Genomic DNA, 18,855 nt, shown 5'->3' with positions numbered 1-18,855 from the left:
TCTCTAATGTATGAAAATCTTGTGTTTATAAGCAAACTTCAATGTGTGATCAAGGTTGACGGGAAACTATATTTGAATTTGTATCTATTTGTACTATCCAATATTTTTCTCTTATATTTTTGATATACCGAGAAGAGTCCGGGTCATCTTAGTATTCAAGAAAGAGGATAGATCGAGATGACAAGAAAAGTCGTGTAAGAACCAAATAGGGAAAAGGAAATATTCATCTATAGGTCATCTCTGAGTTTGCAACAATAAGGGAAACTGACCACAAACAAGCTCGAGCTCTTAGGTTAGCCCAAACATTATAAGAAGAATACTATGTCAGTGTCCTCACATCGAGAGCACTTCGGAACATGTGTCAATCTTGGGCCCACAGGTATGGAGAACTATACTCCGATATTATTGACATGTCATTCAACGTGCGTAGAGATGATACATGAAGATCGAAAACAATATGAATTTATCATTAGTGATAGTGTCAGAGGACATAAATTTATATATAAGCAAAGTGGACCATCTTAAAAATTACAGAGATTTGGCTACTTGCATTTCGTGCTCAACCGTAAACCAGTTGACTTAATGAAAATGACCGCACATGATTAGATTAGATTAGATTAGATCAATCGGATTAATTGGTTGAAGTTGTTTGCTTGATACTGAATCTGTATTAATTTTCCTTTCTTAATATATGTTTTGTTATCAAATTATAAATAATAAAAAATATACAAGAATAAAATTTCATTAATTTAACAAGTACTTGAAATCATGGGGTTGGTTATTCGGAACCAAGCCAGAAACATAATGCCCTGTATTTGATTCAATTTTATCCTTTTGTACTACCTCTTGTCATTTTTTGCCTACGTCGCATTTCCGGTACATGTAACGATTGAATTAGTGATTCAACATTTTTTGCTCTATTTGCAACTTTAAATTTACTAGACTAATGCAATAACTTATTTTGTATGACTTGGAACTAATTTGTAAGGTGGGGAATCAGATAGAGTCATCCGACCCAAACCCGTAAAGCGGATAACTAGTTAGGTATGTTTAATCTGATCGGGTTCGGGTACAAAATATGTATCTGAATTACTCGATAGGTATCCAAAAACCCGATTTATTTGTTTAATACAAAATAGCTATGAGCTTATTTAGAGTGATCCAACTTTTGACCTTTTGAAATTAGAAGACCCTATCTATTATAGGATTATAGCACTCAACGTGAAAGTTGAAAATTCGATATATAATATATATATATATATATATATATTAGAAACCACATCTTTCATCGAAACCCTTCATGTCTCTCTAAGTCATGATAAATTTACTAACCTATTGAGAGATATGGTTTCTACTATATATATATATATTTATATACACACACATATAAAATATCTGGTATGTAGATCTTATAATGAAATCGGTAAATATAGAAAAGACAAAAGAAATGATGATGTAAATATAATTAAATTAAAATGGAAAAAATAGAAGATATTCATTCAACTAGATTTTATTCCCATTTCATATTTCATACTGCTAACCAAACAAAGATCGGTAATTGCAGTTCCACACCCCTCCGTCCACCACTAGAAGCAGAGCTCGCATATTTCTCTACCGCAGTCAAAAGAACGTACGGTGACTCGATCGATCTCGGATTCAGTCTCGTCTGGTTTTGTCCTTGATGAGCATCGCGCGCAACTCGGCCGCGTCCACATCCTTCGCCTGGTTCTCGGGTCGGTAATACCCGGTCACCGGGTCAGGCACCCATGAGATCTTGCTCGGTTCCTCGGATCCTTTCTTCAACATCACGTTCGGACTGGCCCCGATGTTGGAGACGCCGGTACCCTGCGACGCCGCAGCGTATCCCCTCCTGTGATATTCAAACAAGACCCATTCAACAATCTTGAACTCGAAATCAATACGCACATGCATTTATACATCAAAACAGGAAAAAAAAAAATTGATTTTACCAGGTGATTGCCGATGAGATATTGTTGGTGACGAAAGCAGAGACACTCTTAGCGGTGGAGAAAGAGCGAGCCATTGAGATTCGAAAGCTGCCGCAGAGAGTAATTTCTTATTGAACAGGTTTCTGCAGCTGCGATGGATGGAGAATGAATCTCTGTTTTTTATTGGAGTTTCGAGGGGAGGAGGCTGCCATATTTATAGGAGAACTAAATTCAAAAAATAAATGGGCCGGGTCAAAATAGGGTTTTTGTGAGACGGCAAAATGATTGAGTAGGTGTCCACGCAGCTGGCGCTTGTTGCACAGTTGGCTACTTACAATGCACGCGGTGATTTGAATAGTCTCCCACATAATTAACCATATTCTAATCATATCACTAAATTTGAATAAAAATAAATCGTTCTGGCAATAACAAGATTATTATATATTAAAATTTATCAAATATTAAATCGAGAGAATAATAAGATTGAATAATTGAAGTAACTGCATGCTAGTGAGACTTGTATTGAAGTGCTAATTGAGTGACTCGCATGATCGGTCTATTTGAAGTACGAATAACTAGACCCATCATGACACACACACACGTTCAAATTAGTGTCGAGATTTATGTGTAGATGAGAATGAGTATTCGTTTGTGATTTGACTTGATTATGATTTGTATGTGGGAAAGTTCACTGAGGCATGAGCATAAAAGTGTTAACTCACCATTGACATTTACTTGTGTTGGTTATTTTTTGTTTGAGTATTTTGTGTTTGTTGTGTTTGTTTAGAATCTCGTGCTTTAACCTATTTTGCTCGAGGGCGAGCAAAAGGTTAGTATGAGGGGGTTGATAGGACTCGTTTTTACGTGTTTTTAGTGTTGGTTTTGAGTCGCATTCATGCATCATATTAGTTTGTTTAGTTTAATTTTGCATCTTTTTAGCATTATTTAGCATTTGACTGACCTCGTGTATTTTGTGGTGATTTTGTAGGAATTGAACCAAAGAGTGGGAGAAACTTTGGCATAATGTCGAAGAGGATTCGCTAGGGCGGTCAAAAGTGACCGCCCCAGCGAGCATTGTGGTCTGGCCGAGGATTATTTTGCGCAAGTGTCTCGCTAGGGCGGTCAAAAGTGACCGCCCCAACGAAACCAGGGACATGCTCGAGGAAGCTTATTCGAGGACCTCTCGCTAGGGCGGTCAAAATATACCGCCCTAGCGAGAAGCGAGATTGAGAAAGATTTGTTTCTAAATTTTTAGGGACTCTATCCTACACCATAACCTAACACACGAGAACAGCAGCCGTTTTTCATCTTTTATCAGACTTTTCATCATTTTTCTTGGAGAGGAGGCTAGGAGCAAAGGAGATTTCGAAGACCTCGAGATTTCCACGCGTCGTGGCCGTCATCCATCGTCATCTTTAGTATTTTCATTATTCAGTATTTTATTTCTTACATTGATTGTTGGTTTTTATCATGAATTTCAGTAGCTAAACTCTAGATTTGTTGGGATTTGAGGGGATCCTACCCCGTACTCGGTGTTTAACATTATTTCTCGACGTTTTCATTAGTGAATTGTTTATGCTATTGTTCTTTCGTGTTTCAATCGAAGCCTAGCTAACTTCCTTTGATTATTTCATGTTGTTGATGAGTTCGATAGAATAGTTAACAATAGGATCAAATAGTATAAACCACGGATTTACAATTTTAGTAGATATACGGAATTGGGTACGTGTCGATAGTGATAGTTCACCCGAATGAAAGCTAGTGGATTCCATAGAATGTAATGCAATCTTGAACTGTTAAATATTTGAGGACACTTGAGTACTGCATGTTTTTTATTAGTATTAATATAGCTCGACAGAGTATATTAATTAGTCTAGGGGATTCCGTCGAACGCACGAGTAAAAGTCGAGTGTAATTATTTAAACACGAGTGGTAGGTGAACTGATAATTCCCAACAAATTCATTTCTCATTTGATTTAATCCAAATTAATCATTGCGTTCTTGAACACGTTTTCTTTGCAATTTAATTATTTTAATTGTTTACTTTACATTAGTTTAATCATCAACTCAATTTATCGTTGCTAAAGAAATTTTACTTGAAAATAAAAAATAGTGTAACGCAGTCCTTGTGGAACGATACTCGTATTCACTTACGTTTATTATAACTTGACTATCGTGCACTTGCGATATTTAAATCGAGCTTTCATTTATAAAATAAATTTTGGGATTATTCACTGTGCAAGTTTTGCTCGATCAAGTTTTTGGCGCCGTTGCCGGGGAAGAGCTTATGATCTTGCACTATCTTACAAGGAACGCACCAAACGAGCCCATGACAAACACATTATAAGAAGGGAATTCAAAGTGGGTGAAGCGGTGTTGGTATACAATTCTCGCTTACGACTCTTTCCGGGCAAGCTAAAGTCAAGGTGGTCAGGACCATTCACTATAGCCAAGGTGTTCCCATCGGGTGCAGTGGTTTTGCATGATGGCAAGGACGGGACATTTACTGTGAACGCTCAAAGATTGAAGCACTATATCGGTGGCACAATTGAGCCACAAATTGGAGTCACTCGGCTCCATGACAGTCATTGAGGACATGGGTGAAGAGTCGAGCTCTAGACTATAAATTGAGAACTACTTCTACTCCTTATTTTGATTTTGATTATATTTTTTTTTAGTTATTAATCGCATCATTTGTATTTAGGTAGTTGCATGGCATTGCATTCAAATTTTTTTCCCGAACACTTCTCGCTCGGACGGTCAAAACTGACCGCCCCAGCGGGTACTCGTTTTTTTTTTTTTTTAAAAAAAAGAAGTCTTTTGCGAAAACGTCTCGCCAGGGCGGGAAAAATATACCGCCCTAGCGAGTCGCGCAGATTAAAAATTTTTCTCCCCGAAAACTTCTCGCTCGGGCGGTCAATTTTGACCGCCCTAGCGAGTCGCACAGATTAACAAAAAATTTTTTTTCCGAAAACTTCTCGCTCGGGCGGTCAGTTTTGACCGCCCTAGCGAGTCGCGCAGATTATAAATACTTTCCTCTTCTCTTTTCCTCCCCACTTCGAACCCTACTACTCCCCTCCGATTTTCGGCACCCCCCTCCATCTTTTGTGCTCAATCCTTATTATTTGGTGATTTTTCAGGGCAAAGACTCAATCTTGGTCCATACACTCCACGAGGAAGCATTTAGGCTACAAGATTTTCTTCTCCGGCGGTTTTTCAAGCAACTCCGGTTATCTTCCACATATTCCGGTGAGCTTCTCCGGCGACCCTCAACAATTTTCCGGCGGTTGGATACTTTGTGCACTCCAATCTCTACATGGCACCCAAAAGATCTAAGGTAACTCACGGTGCTTCTAGTTCTCGTTCCACTCCATCTATGTTTGTGAATGAAAAAGCTAGGGAGAGATTTGAGCATGCTAGACTACATAGGAAACCAATCCCTGAGCGTGGATTTAGCTCGTTTCTTATCGGTCAATTTTCGGAGTCCCAAATAGAAAGAAGAGGGTGGAATACCTTTGTAGCACAACCAAATGCAGCAGTGGTTCCGGTTGTGCGTGAATTTTATGCCAATGCTCCGGAGGGAAATGAGTCGAAGGCATTTGTGAGGGGACATATAGTCCCGTATGATCCCAAGACGATCAATGATATGTTGGGTTTACCGTCGGTGGACGATTCGGTGTTTCAGGCGTGGGTGCTTAACCCGGATTATGATTTGATCATTCGCACACTGTGTTATCCGGGCACCACGTGGAAACAACCGGGGACTTACACGGTCTTTCTTGAAAAGTTTTTGAAAGTGGAGGGGGCATTGTGGTATGCATTCTTGTCTAAGAGATTGATGCCGGTCGGTCATACGAGTGATGTGCAGCGTGAGCGGGCGGTTGTTCTCTATGCCATCTGTACTGGGATGGTGATTGATGTGGGCAGGCTCATTTTCGGACAGCTTAACATGTGCATTAATAGCAGCAATTTGGTTTTTTACTTCCCGACGATAGTGACTGAGCTGTGTGCCCGAGCGGGGGTGATATTCGAAGATGATGATGAGTGGTTACCGCCGATGAGAGCCATTGATGAGGCTCTCTATAAATCCAAGAGGGAGAAGAGACAGGCTGAGCTGCCCGAGGAGGTATTTTTCGATTATGGGATAGCAGCTCAACCACCTCCGGCCTTAGGACATGCACCACCACCCCCGCAGCCACGCCGCCATGCCATGCGAGATCGCATCGCCGAATTGGGCGCTTGGGCCCATTATCAGACGCAGTACCAGGCCGTTAATCAGGCACATATTCAGAACATCGAACACCTGGTGCAGGGGATCTCAACTCATTTGGGCATCGACACTTCCGGACGGCCACCTACACCCGCATACCCGCCACCCTTCCAATTTCAGTACAATTATCATATGCCCCCAGCAGCTGAAGAGGGAGTTCCACCGCCGGAGAATGAGAAGGAGGATGATTTCTGATCAGGGGAGTTTACAGTTTCCCCTTTCTTTTTATTTTGCATATTCTATCTTTGCATTTAAATTCATGAGTTTTTTTTATGTTTTTAGTGTTTGTTTCGTTTTGTGCACTGAGGGCATTGCACAACTCTAGTATGAGGGGGGTAGATTGTTATGTTTGCTTAGTTAATTGGTTTTAAATTGTTGCATTTCTTTTATTTGGTGTCGTTTATGGTGAGAATACATAGTGTATGAGCCAATGATGATGTTGAATTGATAGTATACAAAAGTATTGATTGGGTCACCTCATGAATGGTACTCTTGATTGTTAAAGCATGAATTTTGGCACAAAGTTGAACTTTTTGAGCACATATGTGTGGGGACTAGAATTTTGTAGGAATAATGGTGAAATTTGAAGGTTTTGTGTGGTTAACTTGAAAGGCATCATTTATGAGTTGATTTAGCATGTAAACCCGTGAAAATAAGTCACTAATTGGGACCTTGAATGAGAACATGTGATTTGCCTTGAACTTCACATATACCCCTTTTTTCAATGCACTGAATTAAAATATCATACTCCTAACCAGCTGTAATCAAAAGTATATATTCTTAGCCTAGGGAGTACACGTGTGAAAAATTGTGCATCAAAAAAAAAAATATATCGAAAAAGAAAAAATTGGTGGAGATGTAAGGTGAGGGGGAGCCGAAATAAAAGGAATGGAATTCTATTCCTGGGCTAAAAGTTGGAGATGTAAGGAGACGAGGAAAGTCAGACGAAAAGTCTTGACGATTGCACAATGAAAATGATCGGTGTACTCCCGACTGTTAGCCACTTGAGCTTATTTTCCTTCTTTTCGACACCCTTCTCTGCACTTAAGAATCGAATAAAATTCAAATTATGGTTAGTGATAAATGGACACCGGGGTGCATGCTAGTGAGACTTGTATTGAAGTGCTAATTGAGTGACTCGCATGATCGGATGATTGATCTATTTGAAGTACGAATAACTAGACCCATCATGACACACACACACGTTCAAATTAGTGTCGAGATTTATGTGTAGATGAGAATGAGTATTCGTTTGTGATTTGACTTGATTATGATTTGTATGTGGGAAAGTTCACTGAGGCATGAGCATAAAAGTGTTAACTCACCATTGACATTTACTTGTGTTGGTTATTTTTTGTTTGAGTATTTTGTGTTTGTTGTGTTTGTTTAGAATATCGTGCTTTAACCTATTTTGCTCGAGGGCGAGCAAAAGGTTAGTATGAGGGGGTTGATAGGACTCGTTTTTACGTGTTTTTAGTGTTGGTTTTGAGTCGCATTCATGCATCATATTAGTTTGTTTAGTTTAATTTTGCATCTTTTTAGCATTATTTAGCATTTGACTGACCTCGTGTATTTTGTGGTGATTTTGTAGGAATTGAACCAAAGAGTGGATGGCATAATGTCGAAGAGGATTCGCTAGGGCGGTCAAAAGTGACCGCCCCAGCGAGCATTGTGGTCTGGCCGGATTATTTTGCGCAAGTGTCTCGCTAGGGCGGTCAAAAGTGACCGCCCCAGCGAAACCAGGGACATGCTCGAGGAAGCTTATTCGAGGACCTCTCGCTAGGGCAGTCAAAATATACCGCCCGAGCGAGAAGCGAGATTGAGAAAGATTTGTTTCCAAATTTCTAGGGACTCTATCCTACACCATAACCTAACACACGAGAACAGCAGCCGTTTTTCATCTTTTATCAGACTTTTCATCATTTTTCTTGGAGAGGAGGCTAGGAGCAAAGGAGATTTCGAAGACCTCGAGATTTCCACGCGTCGTGGCCGTCTTCTCTAAAATCCTCTTAATTTCTCGATTGGATACTTCAACTTGTCCACTCGTTTGGGGATGGTATGGAGTGGAAACTTTGTGGGTGACACCATATTTGCCCAACAGTTTATCAAAAATTTTGTTGCAAAAATGGGTGCCACCATCACTTATGATTGCACGTGGTGCACCAAATCGATTAAAATATGTTTCTTCAAAAATTTTAACACCACGTGTGCATCATTAGTGGCACAAGCCTCTGCCTCCACCCATTTAGATACATACTCCACTGCCACCAGAATACATTTCTTTGCAAAAGACGCAGGAAAAGGACCCATAAAATCAATCCCCCACACATCAAATATTTCACACTCAATAATGTTATTTAAAGGCATCTCATGACGGTTGGAAATATTACCTGTGCGTTGGCATCTATCACAATTGAGAACATACAAACGAGCATCCTTAAAAAGAGTTGGCCAATAGAAGCCACATTCAAGTACCTTAGATGCCGTCCGTATGGGTCCAAAGTGACCACCTACCTCACGGTCATGACAATGGTTCAGAATTTGATTGGTTTCCTCCTCCGCCACACATCTTCTTATCATGGAGTCTGCACAAATCTTAAACAAGAACGGTTCCTCCCAAAAATAATATTTCACGTCTGAAAAGAATTTCTTTCTTTGGTGAAACAATAAATTAGGTGGAGGTGTGCCAGTGACAAGAAAATTTGCAAAATCGGCATACCAAGGGTACGCATTTACCTCAAGCAATTGTTCATCAGGAAACCAGTCATCAATATCATCGTCACTGCCCTTAATTCTAACATGCTCAAGCCTAGACAGGTGGTCAGCAACTACATTTTCCACACCCTTTTTATCTCGAATTTCGAGATCAAATTCTTGCAATAATAAAATCCACCTAATTAACCTAGGTTTCGCATCTTTCTTAGCAAGCAAGTATTTTAGGGCAGAATGATCTGTATACACAGTTGCTTTAGACAGAACAAATAGCAAGCAATTCCTTTTCAGTAGTAGCGTAATTCAATTGAGCATCATTTAAAGTCTTACTTGCATAGTAGATGGTATGAAATACCTTGTTCTTCCTTTGACCCAGCACCGCACCAACAGCTGTATCACTAGCATCGCACATCACCTCAAACGGTAGCTCCCAATCAGGGACAGTCAGAACAGGTGCTGTCACCAAGCTTTCCTTGAGTATCTCGAATGCATGCAGACAAGTAGAATCAAAATTAAATTCAGCATCTTTCATCAACAAAGAGGATAAAGGTTTAGCAATTTTGGAAAAATCTTTAATGAAACGCCTATAAAAACCAGCATGCCCTAGGAAACTTCTAACTCCTTTTATTGATGAAGGTGGGGGTAAGTTTTTGATTACTTCCACCTTGGCTTTGTCAACCTCAATTCCATTCTCCGATACCTTGTGTCCTAACACAATCCCCTTTTGAACCATAAAATGACACTTCTCCCAATTCAACACCAAATTGCTCTCCTCACATCTAACTAACACCAAGTTCAAATTCTCTAAACATTCATTAAATGAGGAGCCAAAAATAGAGAAGTCATCCATAAAGATTTCAAGGAAATTTTCAGTCATGTCATGAAAGATAGCGGTCATACATCTTTGAAATGTTGCAGGTGCATTGCATAAACCAAAGGGCATACGCCTAAACGCAAAAGTACCATAAGGGCAAGTGAAAGTAGTTTTCTCTTGGTCCTCAGGTGCAATTGTGATTTGATTGTATCCCGAATATCCATCTAAAAAGCAATAAAATTCATGACCTGCTAATCGTTCAATCATTTGATCGATAAATGGCAAGGGAAAGTGATCTTTACGGGTTGCATCATTCAATTTCCTATAATCTATGCATACACGCCAACCCGTAATAGTTCTAGTGGGAATCAACTCATTTTTTTCATTAGCAATAACAGTAATCCCACCCTTTTTAGGCACACATTGTACAGGACTTACCCACACACTATCAGAGATAGGATAGATAATACATGCATCCAAAAGTTTAATTGTTTCAGCTTTTACTACCTCTTGCATCTTTGGATTGAGTCTCCTTTGTGGTTGTGCTAGAGGTGAGTATTTATCTTCCATCAGAATTTTGTGCATGCAGATCGAAGGACTTATCCCTTTTATGTCCGAAACCTTCCAAGCGAACGCTCCTTTATGCTCCTTGAGGACTCCCAAGAGCTTACTCTCCATATCATCTGTCAAAGAAGAGGAAATAATAACAGGCAATTTATTATTTTCTCCTAGATATACGTACTTGAGATGTGGAGGTAATGGTTTGAGCTCCAAAATAGGTGGCTCCTCTAGGCTTGACTTTTGAGGCATTAAATCTTTTCTGTCTCCCAATTCCTCTAGTCTAAGCCTCACTTGCTTTCTCCAAGGTGGAATGGCATTCAAATGAGCTACCATCTCCATCTTTTCCTCGTCTAGCTCGTCCTCCTGCTTTTCAGTAGTGAGAGTGGCCTCCAATGGTTCTTTCAATCCATCCTGCACAAAATCACAAACAAGCGAATCCAAGACATCAATACGAAAGCAACTATCATTGTGCATTGTGTGCTTGAGAGTATTGAAAACATCAAAATAATTTCTTCTTCTCCAACTCTCAGTCTCAATTTCCCCTCCTCAACATCAATCAGTGCTTTCCCTGTAGCCAGAAACGGTCTCCCTAGGATTAAAGGCATCTCTAAATCTTCCTCCATGTCAAGTATCACAAAGTCTGCAGGAAAAATAAACTTATCCACTTTCACCAGAACATCTTCGATAATCCCACGTGGATACTTGACAGATCTGTCAGCCAGCTGCAACGACATCCCAGTTGGCTTGGGTTCACCTAATCCCAGTCTCCTAAACACAGAAAAAGGCATCAGATTAATGCTCGCACCAAGATCACATAGAGCTTTATGAAAATTAATGTCACCAATAATGCAAGGTATCGAGAAACTCCCTGGATCTTTTTGCTTCGGAGGCATCTTGTTTTGAACTAAAGCGGAGCAATTTTCGGTCAAATTCACCGTCATATGATCTTCTAGCTTCCGCTTATTTGCTAAGATATCTTTCAAGAATTTTGCATAACTTGGCATATTCAATAAAGTATCAGCAAAAGGAATGTTAATATGCAATTTTTTAAATATCTCAAGAAATTTACCAAATTGTGCATCTAATTTAGCTTTCTTCATTGCTGCAGGAAAAGGTGGAGGGATAAAAATTTTATTCTGTGCAATAGGTGTAGATGTAGAGTTAGAAGACTTACCTCCTCGATTTTTCACCTCATCCTCACCGTGCTTGGTCTTTTCCTCATTAGACCCGAGTGTTTTTCCACTACGCAATTCCACCGCCTTCACATGTTCTCTTGGGTTAGTTTCCGTGTTGCTTGGTAAAGTTCCTTGCTCCCTATTAGCAATCAGCTTAGCCAATTGTCCAATTTGATTCTCTAACCCCTTTATGGATGCATCTTGGTTCTGAAATCTCGTCTCTGTTGCAGAAATAAATTTAGTCATCATTTGCTCTAAATTGGACTTCTCCTCCCGAGACGGTTCTGGCTTGAATCCTTGGTGCATCACATATGGTGGACCTCTTTGTTGGCATTGTTGGTTGTTTTGACCTCCCCATGAAAAGTTTGGGTGATTCCTCCATCCCGGATTATATGTGTTCGAGTAAGGGTCATTTCTAGGACGGTTCTGGAATCCCACTTGTTTTACCGGTGCTCCCTCAGGCACATAGAATGGATTGCCATCTTGGCAATCCTGCACATCATGCTCACCCCCACACTAATCACAAAAAATTTCTTGCAGACGCATAGCCGACCCACTCATGCTCATCCCATCAATCTTTCTATTCAAAGCCTCTAACTGTGCTGAAACCGCCGACAAATCATTAACTTGATTAACTCCAGCACCTCGTCTCTGCCTATCAGACTGAGGATGATAGCTACTAGCAGCCATCTCCTCCAATAACTCATATCCTTCCTCCGCCGTCTTTCTCAGTAAGTTACCACAGGCAGCAGCATCTATCATAGTACGGTTAGGAGTAAGCAGACCGTAGTAGAAAGTTTGAACAACTAACCCAAGAGGCAGCTCATGGTGTGGACATCTCCTCAACAAGTCCTTGTAGCGCTCCCATGCCTCGTAAAGTGACTCTTGCTCATATTGAGCAAAAGTAGTAATGTCGGCTCTGAGCTTCATAGTCTTCGACGGAGGAAAGTACTTGATCAGGAACGCCTTTGCCATATCTTCCCATGTAGTAATAGACCCTACATGCAAACAGTTTAACCACGACTTAGCTTTATCTCTCAGTGAAAATGAAAATAAACGCAAACGAACAGCGTCATCAGACACGCCATTAAACTTAAAAGTATCACAAATTTCAAGAAAGTCAGCTATATGAGAATTAGGGTCGTCAAGTGCACTTCCCCCAAATTGGACAGTGTTTTGAATCATCTGAATGATAGCTGGCTTGATCTCAAACTGATTAGCTCGGATGACTGGTCTTACGATGCTTGGACGTGCTCCATCAAGAGACGGCTGTGCATAATCCAACATCGGTATACGCCTTGGCTCCTCTCTTTGTTGATCGCCTTCCATTCTTTCCTTCGCTCTTTGCTGCTGTAGTCGACGTCTAGCTGTGCGTTCGATCTCGGGGTCAAAAGGCTCAAGCTTAAACTCGAGTGATCTTCGCATGCACCACAAGAAAAATCTGCAACACAATGAGAGTATCAAATAACAATAAAATAAATAATACTAAAGAATTTAAATGAAAAATAAAAAATTGTGAATCAACAGTCCCCGGCAACGGCGCCAAAAACTTGATCGAGCAAAACTTGCACAGTGAATAATCCCAAAATTTATTTTATAAATGAAAGCTCGATTTAAATATCGCAAGTGCACGATAGTCAAGTTATAATAAACGTAAGTGAATACGAGTATCGTTCCACAAGGACTGCGTTACACTATTTTTTATTTTCAAGTAAAATTTCTTTAGCAACGATAAATTGAGTTGATGATTAAACTAATGTAAAGTAAACAATTAAAATAATTAAATTGCAAAGAAAACGTGTTCAAGAACGCAATGATTAATTTGGATTAAATCAAATGAGAAATGAATTTGTTGGGAATTATCAGTTCACCTACCACTCGTGTTTAAATAATTACACTCGACTTTTACTCGTGCGTTCGACGGAATCCCCTAGACTAATTAATATACTCTGTCGAGCTATATTAATACTAATAAAAAACATGCAGTACTCAAGTGTCCTCAAATATTTAACAGTTCAAGATTGCATTACATTCTATGGAATCCACTAGCTTTCATTCGGGTGAACTATCACTATCGACACGTACCCAATTCCGTATATCTACTAAAATTGTAAATCCGTGGTTTATACTATTTGATCCTATTGTTAACTATTCTATCGAACTCATCAACAACATGAAATAATCAAAGGAAGTTAGCTAGGCTTCGATTGAAACACGAAAGAACAATAGCATAAACAATTCACTAATGAAAACATCGAGAAATAATGTTAAACACCGAGTACGGGGTAAGATCCCCTCAAATCCCAACAAATCTAGAGTTTAGCTACTGAAATTCATGATAAAAACCAACAATCAATGTAAGAAATAAAATACTGAATAATGAAAATACTAAAGATGACGATGGATGACGGCCACGACGCGTGGAAATCTCGACGTCTTCGAAATCTCCTTTGCTCCTAGCCTCCTCTCCAAGAAAAATGATGAAAAGTATGATAAAAGATGAAAAACGGCTGCTGTTCTCGTGTGTTAGGTTATGGTGTAGGATAGAGTCCCTAGAAATTTAGAAACAAATCTTTCTCAATCTCGCTTCTCGCTAGGGCGGTATATTTTGACCGCCCTAGCGAGAGGTCCTCGAATAAGCTTCCTCGAGCATGTCCCTGGTTTCGCTGGGACGGTCACTTTTGACCGCCCTAGCGAGACACTTGCGCAAAATAATCCTCGGCCAGACCACAATGCTCGCTGGGGCGGTCACTTTTGACCGTCCTAGCAAATCCTCTTCGACATTATGCCAAAGTTTCTCCCACTCTTTGGTTCAATTCCTACAAAATCACCACAAAATACACGAGGTCAGTCAAATGCTAAATAATGCTAAAAAGATGCAAAATTAAACTAAACAAACTAATATGATGCATGAATGCGACTCAAAACCAACACTAAAAACACGTAAAAACGAGTCATATCAATAGCTTTTCTCCAGTAAATACTGTAGCTGTTCCTTGAGTTCTTTCAATTCTGTTGGAGCTAAACGATATGGTGCTCTAGAAATAGGATTTGTCCATGGCATCAATTCAATGCTAAGATCTATTTCCCTTTGAGACGGAAAACCTGGAATCTCATCAGGAAATACATCTGGAAAATCCTTGACAACGGGAATATCTGAAACTTTCAATCGTTCTTCCCGTGTTGCATCAAGAGCATAGATCAAAAATCCTTCATTGCCGATTAACAACAACGTGAACATTTCCATTGCAGATATTAATGGAATTCGAGACTGTGAATCATAACCATAAAAATTCCATTTACTGCCATAATACGGTCTAAATCTGACAACTCCATGGAAACAATCCACAGTGGCTCGATAATTCGTCAACACATCCATACCCAGAATACAGTCAAAATCAGTCATGTCTAATTTGATTAGATTTGTTATCATAATATTACCCTCAAGTCTAATCACACAGTTCAAAACTATCTCACGGGACATCAAATATACACCGGAAGGAGTAGCAACTGACACAGTATCCAACAAAGGAATAGTAGCAATCTCATGCTCATCAACAAATGCAGCATATAAAAATGAATGAGATGCTCCTGTGTCTATCAATATGCGTGCATGATAGTCAAAAACATAACAAATACCTGCAATCACTCCTCCAAGTGCATCCTGAGCCTGGTCCTGAGTCAAAACATGGACTTGGGCTTGCTGTGGCCCTAGAAATGGCTGTTGAATAGGACCTCTGGGAGGTGGATAACTAGATTGCTGAAATGATTGGGTAGGAGCATATGGTCTAAAAACTGGTCCACGGGGAACTTGACCAAACTGTTGTGGCTGGAATTGCTGTCTCCCTGCATTAGGACATACCCTGGCGTAATGTCCAACCTGACCACAATTATGACAAGTCCCCTGAAATTTTACACATTGGGAACTAAAATGTCGACCACCACATCGGTCACAATGAACAGTGCTAGACGACCCAACAGAACCTCCCCCTCGTGCACTGCCTGAACTGGAGGAGCTGGATTGAGACTTCTTCTTGAATTGCTTTCCTTTTGTCTTGTACCTCTGCTGTTTGGGTTGTTGGTATGACTGTACAGGCTGATATGGAGGTAAATCCACTGGCATTGACATACTACTCCCAGATCCCTGAGAAACAGATGATGGACCTGGCTGTGGGTCTCCTCTGAGCAAACTTGCTTCAATTTTATTCGCCTTTTCCACTGCTTGAATATACGTATTAGGCGATCCAGTCATTACCAAAGTATGAACATTCCGCTGCAACCCGTGCAGAAAACGTGATAGTTTAGCCTGATCATTCCAAGCAACATGTGGAACATAGGGCAAAAGAGCAGAAAACCGTGAAGCATATTCCACCACTGATTTATTGCCCTGCACCAACTGATTGAACTCTTCTTCTTTAGCACCATAATATGATGGTGGTGCATATTCTTGGGTAAATTGAGCACGAAAAGCATCCCAAATAATAATTTCACCAGAGTCCTTCATTGCTTCCTCTGTGGCTTCCCACCAGAGTTGTGCTCGGTCTTTAAGTTGGTAGATGGCAAGCTTCAATCTAATATCTTGGGAATACTCCAACAAATTAACTAGATGATTTATACTTTTTAGCCAGCCTGCTGTTTTTTCTCCGCTCTCGTTGCCAAAGAACTTTGGAGGACGTAATTCTTGGAACTGAGAAATTATTAACTGCATTCCTCCAAATTTTTGTGTCAGCTGTTCCACTTCTTGCTCAATTGCTACCTGTCTAGCTTCAGGTCGAGGAGGTTCTTGGTTCACTTCTTCTTCAACATTTTGAGCGACTTGTCCTCGAGGTCGACCACGTCTACCTCTAATGATATCTGCAACTCCTCGAACATTTTGCGTCTCAGATTCTTGCGCTATTTCTTTTCTTTTTCTACCTCTTCCTCTTGGTGCCATTCTACAAGACACGATGATTAAATCCACAGGCAGATAACAGGTAAAAGAAAGTTATAGGCAATTTCTAAACTACAAACCATGTCTAATCAGCTAGTCGTTCTAACGCAGGTAAATTCAAGCAAATCACAACAAATAATTCAAATAAGAGCAAATAGTCAAACACATGCACAATCATGTTATTTGTGTCTAGACTCAAGTGCCCTAGACTCTAATTCGAGCATATCCCAATTACGCTCTGATACCAACTGTGGGGGCCCGTGCTCCTGATTAATATTTAATAACCAAACAACCAGGATTCATTAATGTAAACAGCGAAAGCGATTAAAATTTTCCATTTTGGGCGTACAAAAATTTCGGCATGACCTATTCGTAAATAAGACATCCCAGAAAAAATCAAAACATCACAAATAATATTTATATACTCGAAATAAAGTCATAACATCAATTCACAACATATAGCCGCACTGGCCAGGACTAAACACATGTAGAGCCGGCAAGGCTCATTCACACAACTATCAATTCAAAACATCGTAAAAATAACAGTACAGCTACACGTGGCATTCCCTGGCAAAAGTATCACTCCATAATATAATATCTTGGAACTCTCAATCACAATCCAACTACTGGGCACCGCTACCTGACGCTCCACCAGACGCGTCAAATCCTCCTGGATAACCTGCTATAGCATCAAAAACAACCACATCATAAAAAGAAACGAGGGGTCGGGCCCCAGTATGACGAACCAATAATATTACGACAAATATAACTGACATGAAATAAAATCAAGTAAAATGCGATGCAATGCAATGTAATGCAATGTGTGAAAGGTAACAACCGATAACGGATACCAAACGGAGTACAAATGAATCGCATCAACAACAGCAACAGTGGCCACCCGTGCCAGGAACGTAGCAACGCAACATCAAGTCGCCACTCATCCATGCACGTAGCATCGAGGGTACGGGAGCTACCCGGTCAGCCCTCATGCAAGTCATCGGGAGTGCTAATCCTACCCACCCGCTCCATCGATGACGCAACAACTCGATTATCAATAGCAATCAAAGGAGTCAAGGCTCGAAATGCTATGCAGCAATAGTATCGACTCAAATAAATGCATGAATGCAATCACGTATTCACAGAAGCACATAAGGCACGTCACAACTCATTACAAAGTACTTAGCGTCATTTTCATCATATAGACGTCATAATAAAAGAGTTCATGCGCACCTTAACTGATAACTAATTTACCACCGAAATATCTTAAGGATTTCTCGCAGAATCCAATCCTGTGACGAATAATACATTTCATATCAAATTCCATTTATTTTTCCAATATTTGATAATTTAGCCTAAAATTCCGAAAATCCATAACTTAAGCTTTCAAATTTCTAAAATTCATCGCAAAGTCAAATATAACGATTTATTTAACTTAAATCTCTCAATACCGAACAACTTGAAATTTCGAAAATTCAATCATATCGAATCTGAAATTTTTGTTATTTACTAGAAATTTCCAAAATTTTCATTTTCTATTTCTAATGCTATAAACGCATCCCAATAACAATTTAACATTTCAAAAATCATAAATTCCCAAATAATTAAATCTGAATTTTCGAAATTAATCCAAATAAATTCCGAAAATCTGTTAGATACCTCTAATCGGCTCAATTCTTGTACCTATAATCAATTATATAACAAATATTAATTGTTGGAACTCAAAGTAAACAAAATACCCAAAATTCGAAACCCTAAAATCTGAATTTTTACCTCAAACGCTTCAAATTTCGAGTACAACTATACAATCAGTTGTCCAAGCTCGAAATAACACGAAATCAAGGCAAAAGAGAAAATTCGAACGACCCAAGGTTCACGGGTTCGAATGGGATCGCGATAAAACCTTGCAAAATAGGTATCAATGGATAGCTCTCGTCACGGGATTTCCAAATATATACTTACTTTAATTTTTGGATGATCGAAACGGCCACAATCGATGAAAAGAATTTCGAAATGGAAGAAGAAGAAAGAAAACGCAGCTTTCGGTTCTTACGGGAAAGAGAAAAGGAAGATTCATGATTATTATTTTTATTTATTTAACTTATTACTGAAATGGGCTGGGCTTTGGGGTTTTGTGTTTGGGCTCTCACACCCCCACACCTCCTTTAATACTAAAACTAAACATAATACCCAAGTATTGTCCACCCCAACATCTTTCAACTTTCTTTCCAAATTATATATAAGTGAATACAGTATATTAAATAATAAAACACATAAAATTTATTTATTATTTTATCACAAAACTAAATGTGTGTATAATAAACTTTTCAAATATATATATAAATGTTCTAAAGAACGCGAAGTGCGTCGAAGCGTGTAGATCAAAATTCAAGCTTAATCAAGATTACTACGAGTTTAAGAGTAAAAAACACATTTAAAATTTTTAC

General features: G+C 39.5%; 2 protein-coding genes and 1 non-coding gene across 3 annotated transcripts; 1 reads left to right on the top strand and 2 right to left on the bottom strand.

The window, feature by feature from the left end:
• Positions 1-1,494: 1,494 nt before the first annotated feature.
• LOC142538831 (protein SENESCENCE-ASSOCIATED GENE 21, mitochondrial) lies at positions 1,495-2,150 on the bottom strand. The gene is made up of 2 exons (XM_075644126.1): positions 1,971-2,150; positions 1,495-1,870 (listed from the first exon to the last, which is right to left on the bottom strand). Exons 1-2 carry the CDS (start codon positions 2,042-2,044, stop codon positions 1,657-1,659), a joined length of 288 nt encoding a protein of 95 aa, XP_075500241.1. The 5' UTR covers positions 2,045-2,150; the 3' UTR covers positions 1,495-1,656.
• Positions 2,151-12,301: 10,151 nt separating this feature from the next.
• LOC142541196 (small nucleolar RNA R71) lies at positions 12,302-12,408 on the top strand. The gene has a single exon (XR_012819263.1). It is a non-coding gene; the product is annotated as a small nucleolar RNA R71 (small nucleolar RNA).
• A 1,836-nt stretch (positions 12,409-14,244) lies between these two features.
• Positions 14,245-18,458, bottom strand: LOC142538300 (uncharacterized). Its single transcript, XM_075643650.1, has 5 exons — positions 18,182-18,458; positions 18,068-18,091; positions 17,642-17,700; positions 14,587-17,093; positions 14,245-14,300 (listed from the first exon to the last, which is right to left on the bottom strand). The coding sequence occupies exons 4-5, from the start codon at positions 16,412-16,414 to the stop codon at positions 14,245-14,247; spliced, it is 1,884 nt and encodes a 627-aa protein (XP_075499765.1). The 5' UTR covers positions 16,415-17,093; positions 17,642-17,700; positions 18,068-18,091; positions 18,182-18,458.
• Positions 18,459-18,855: the final 397 nt, after the last annotated feature.

Source organism: Primulina tabacum, chromosome 3, assembly GCF_025594145.1.
Source record: "Primulina tabacum isolate GXHZ01 chromosome 3, ASM2559414v2, whole genome shotgun sequence".
Lineage (NCBI taxonomy): Eukaryota > Viridiplantae > Streptophyta > Magnoliopsida > Lamiales > Gesneriaceae > Primulina > Primulina tabacum.
Note: the sequence above shows the minus strand (reverse complement) of the source record. Positions and strands in the feature narration are given on the sequence as shown.

Coding starts and splice junctions, on each gene's coding strand:
- LOC142538300 (XM_075643650.1), bottom strand. CDS start 16,414: ATGGCACCAAGAGGAAGAGGTAGAAAAAGAAAAGAAATAGCGCAAGAA. Junction 14,301..14,586: donor ATTTCCTGATGAGATTCCAG/GTTTTCCGTCTC, acceptor GTGATTTTGTAG/GAATTGAACCAAAGAGTGGG.
- LOC142538831 (XM_075644126.1), bottom strand. CDS start 2,044: ATGGCTCGCTCTTTCTCCACCGCTAAGAGTGTCTCTGCTTTCGTCACC. Junction 1,871..1,970: donor ATCTCATCGGCAATCACCTG/GTAAAATCAATT, acceptor TGAATATCACAG/GAGGGGATACGCTGCGGCGT.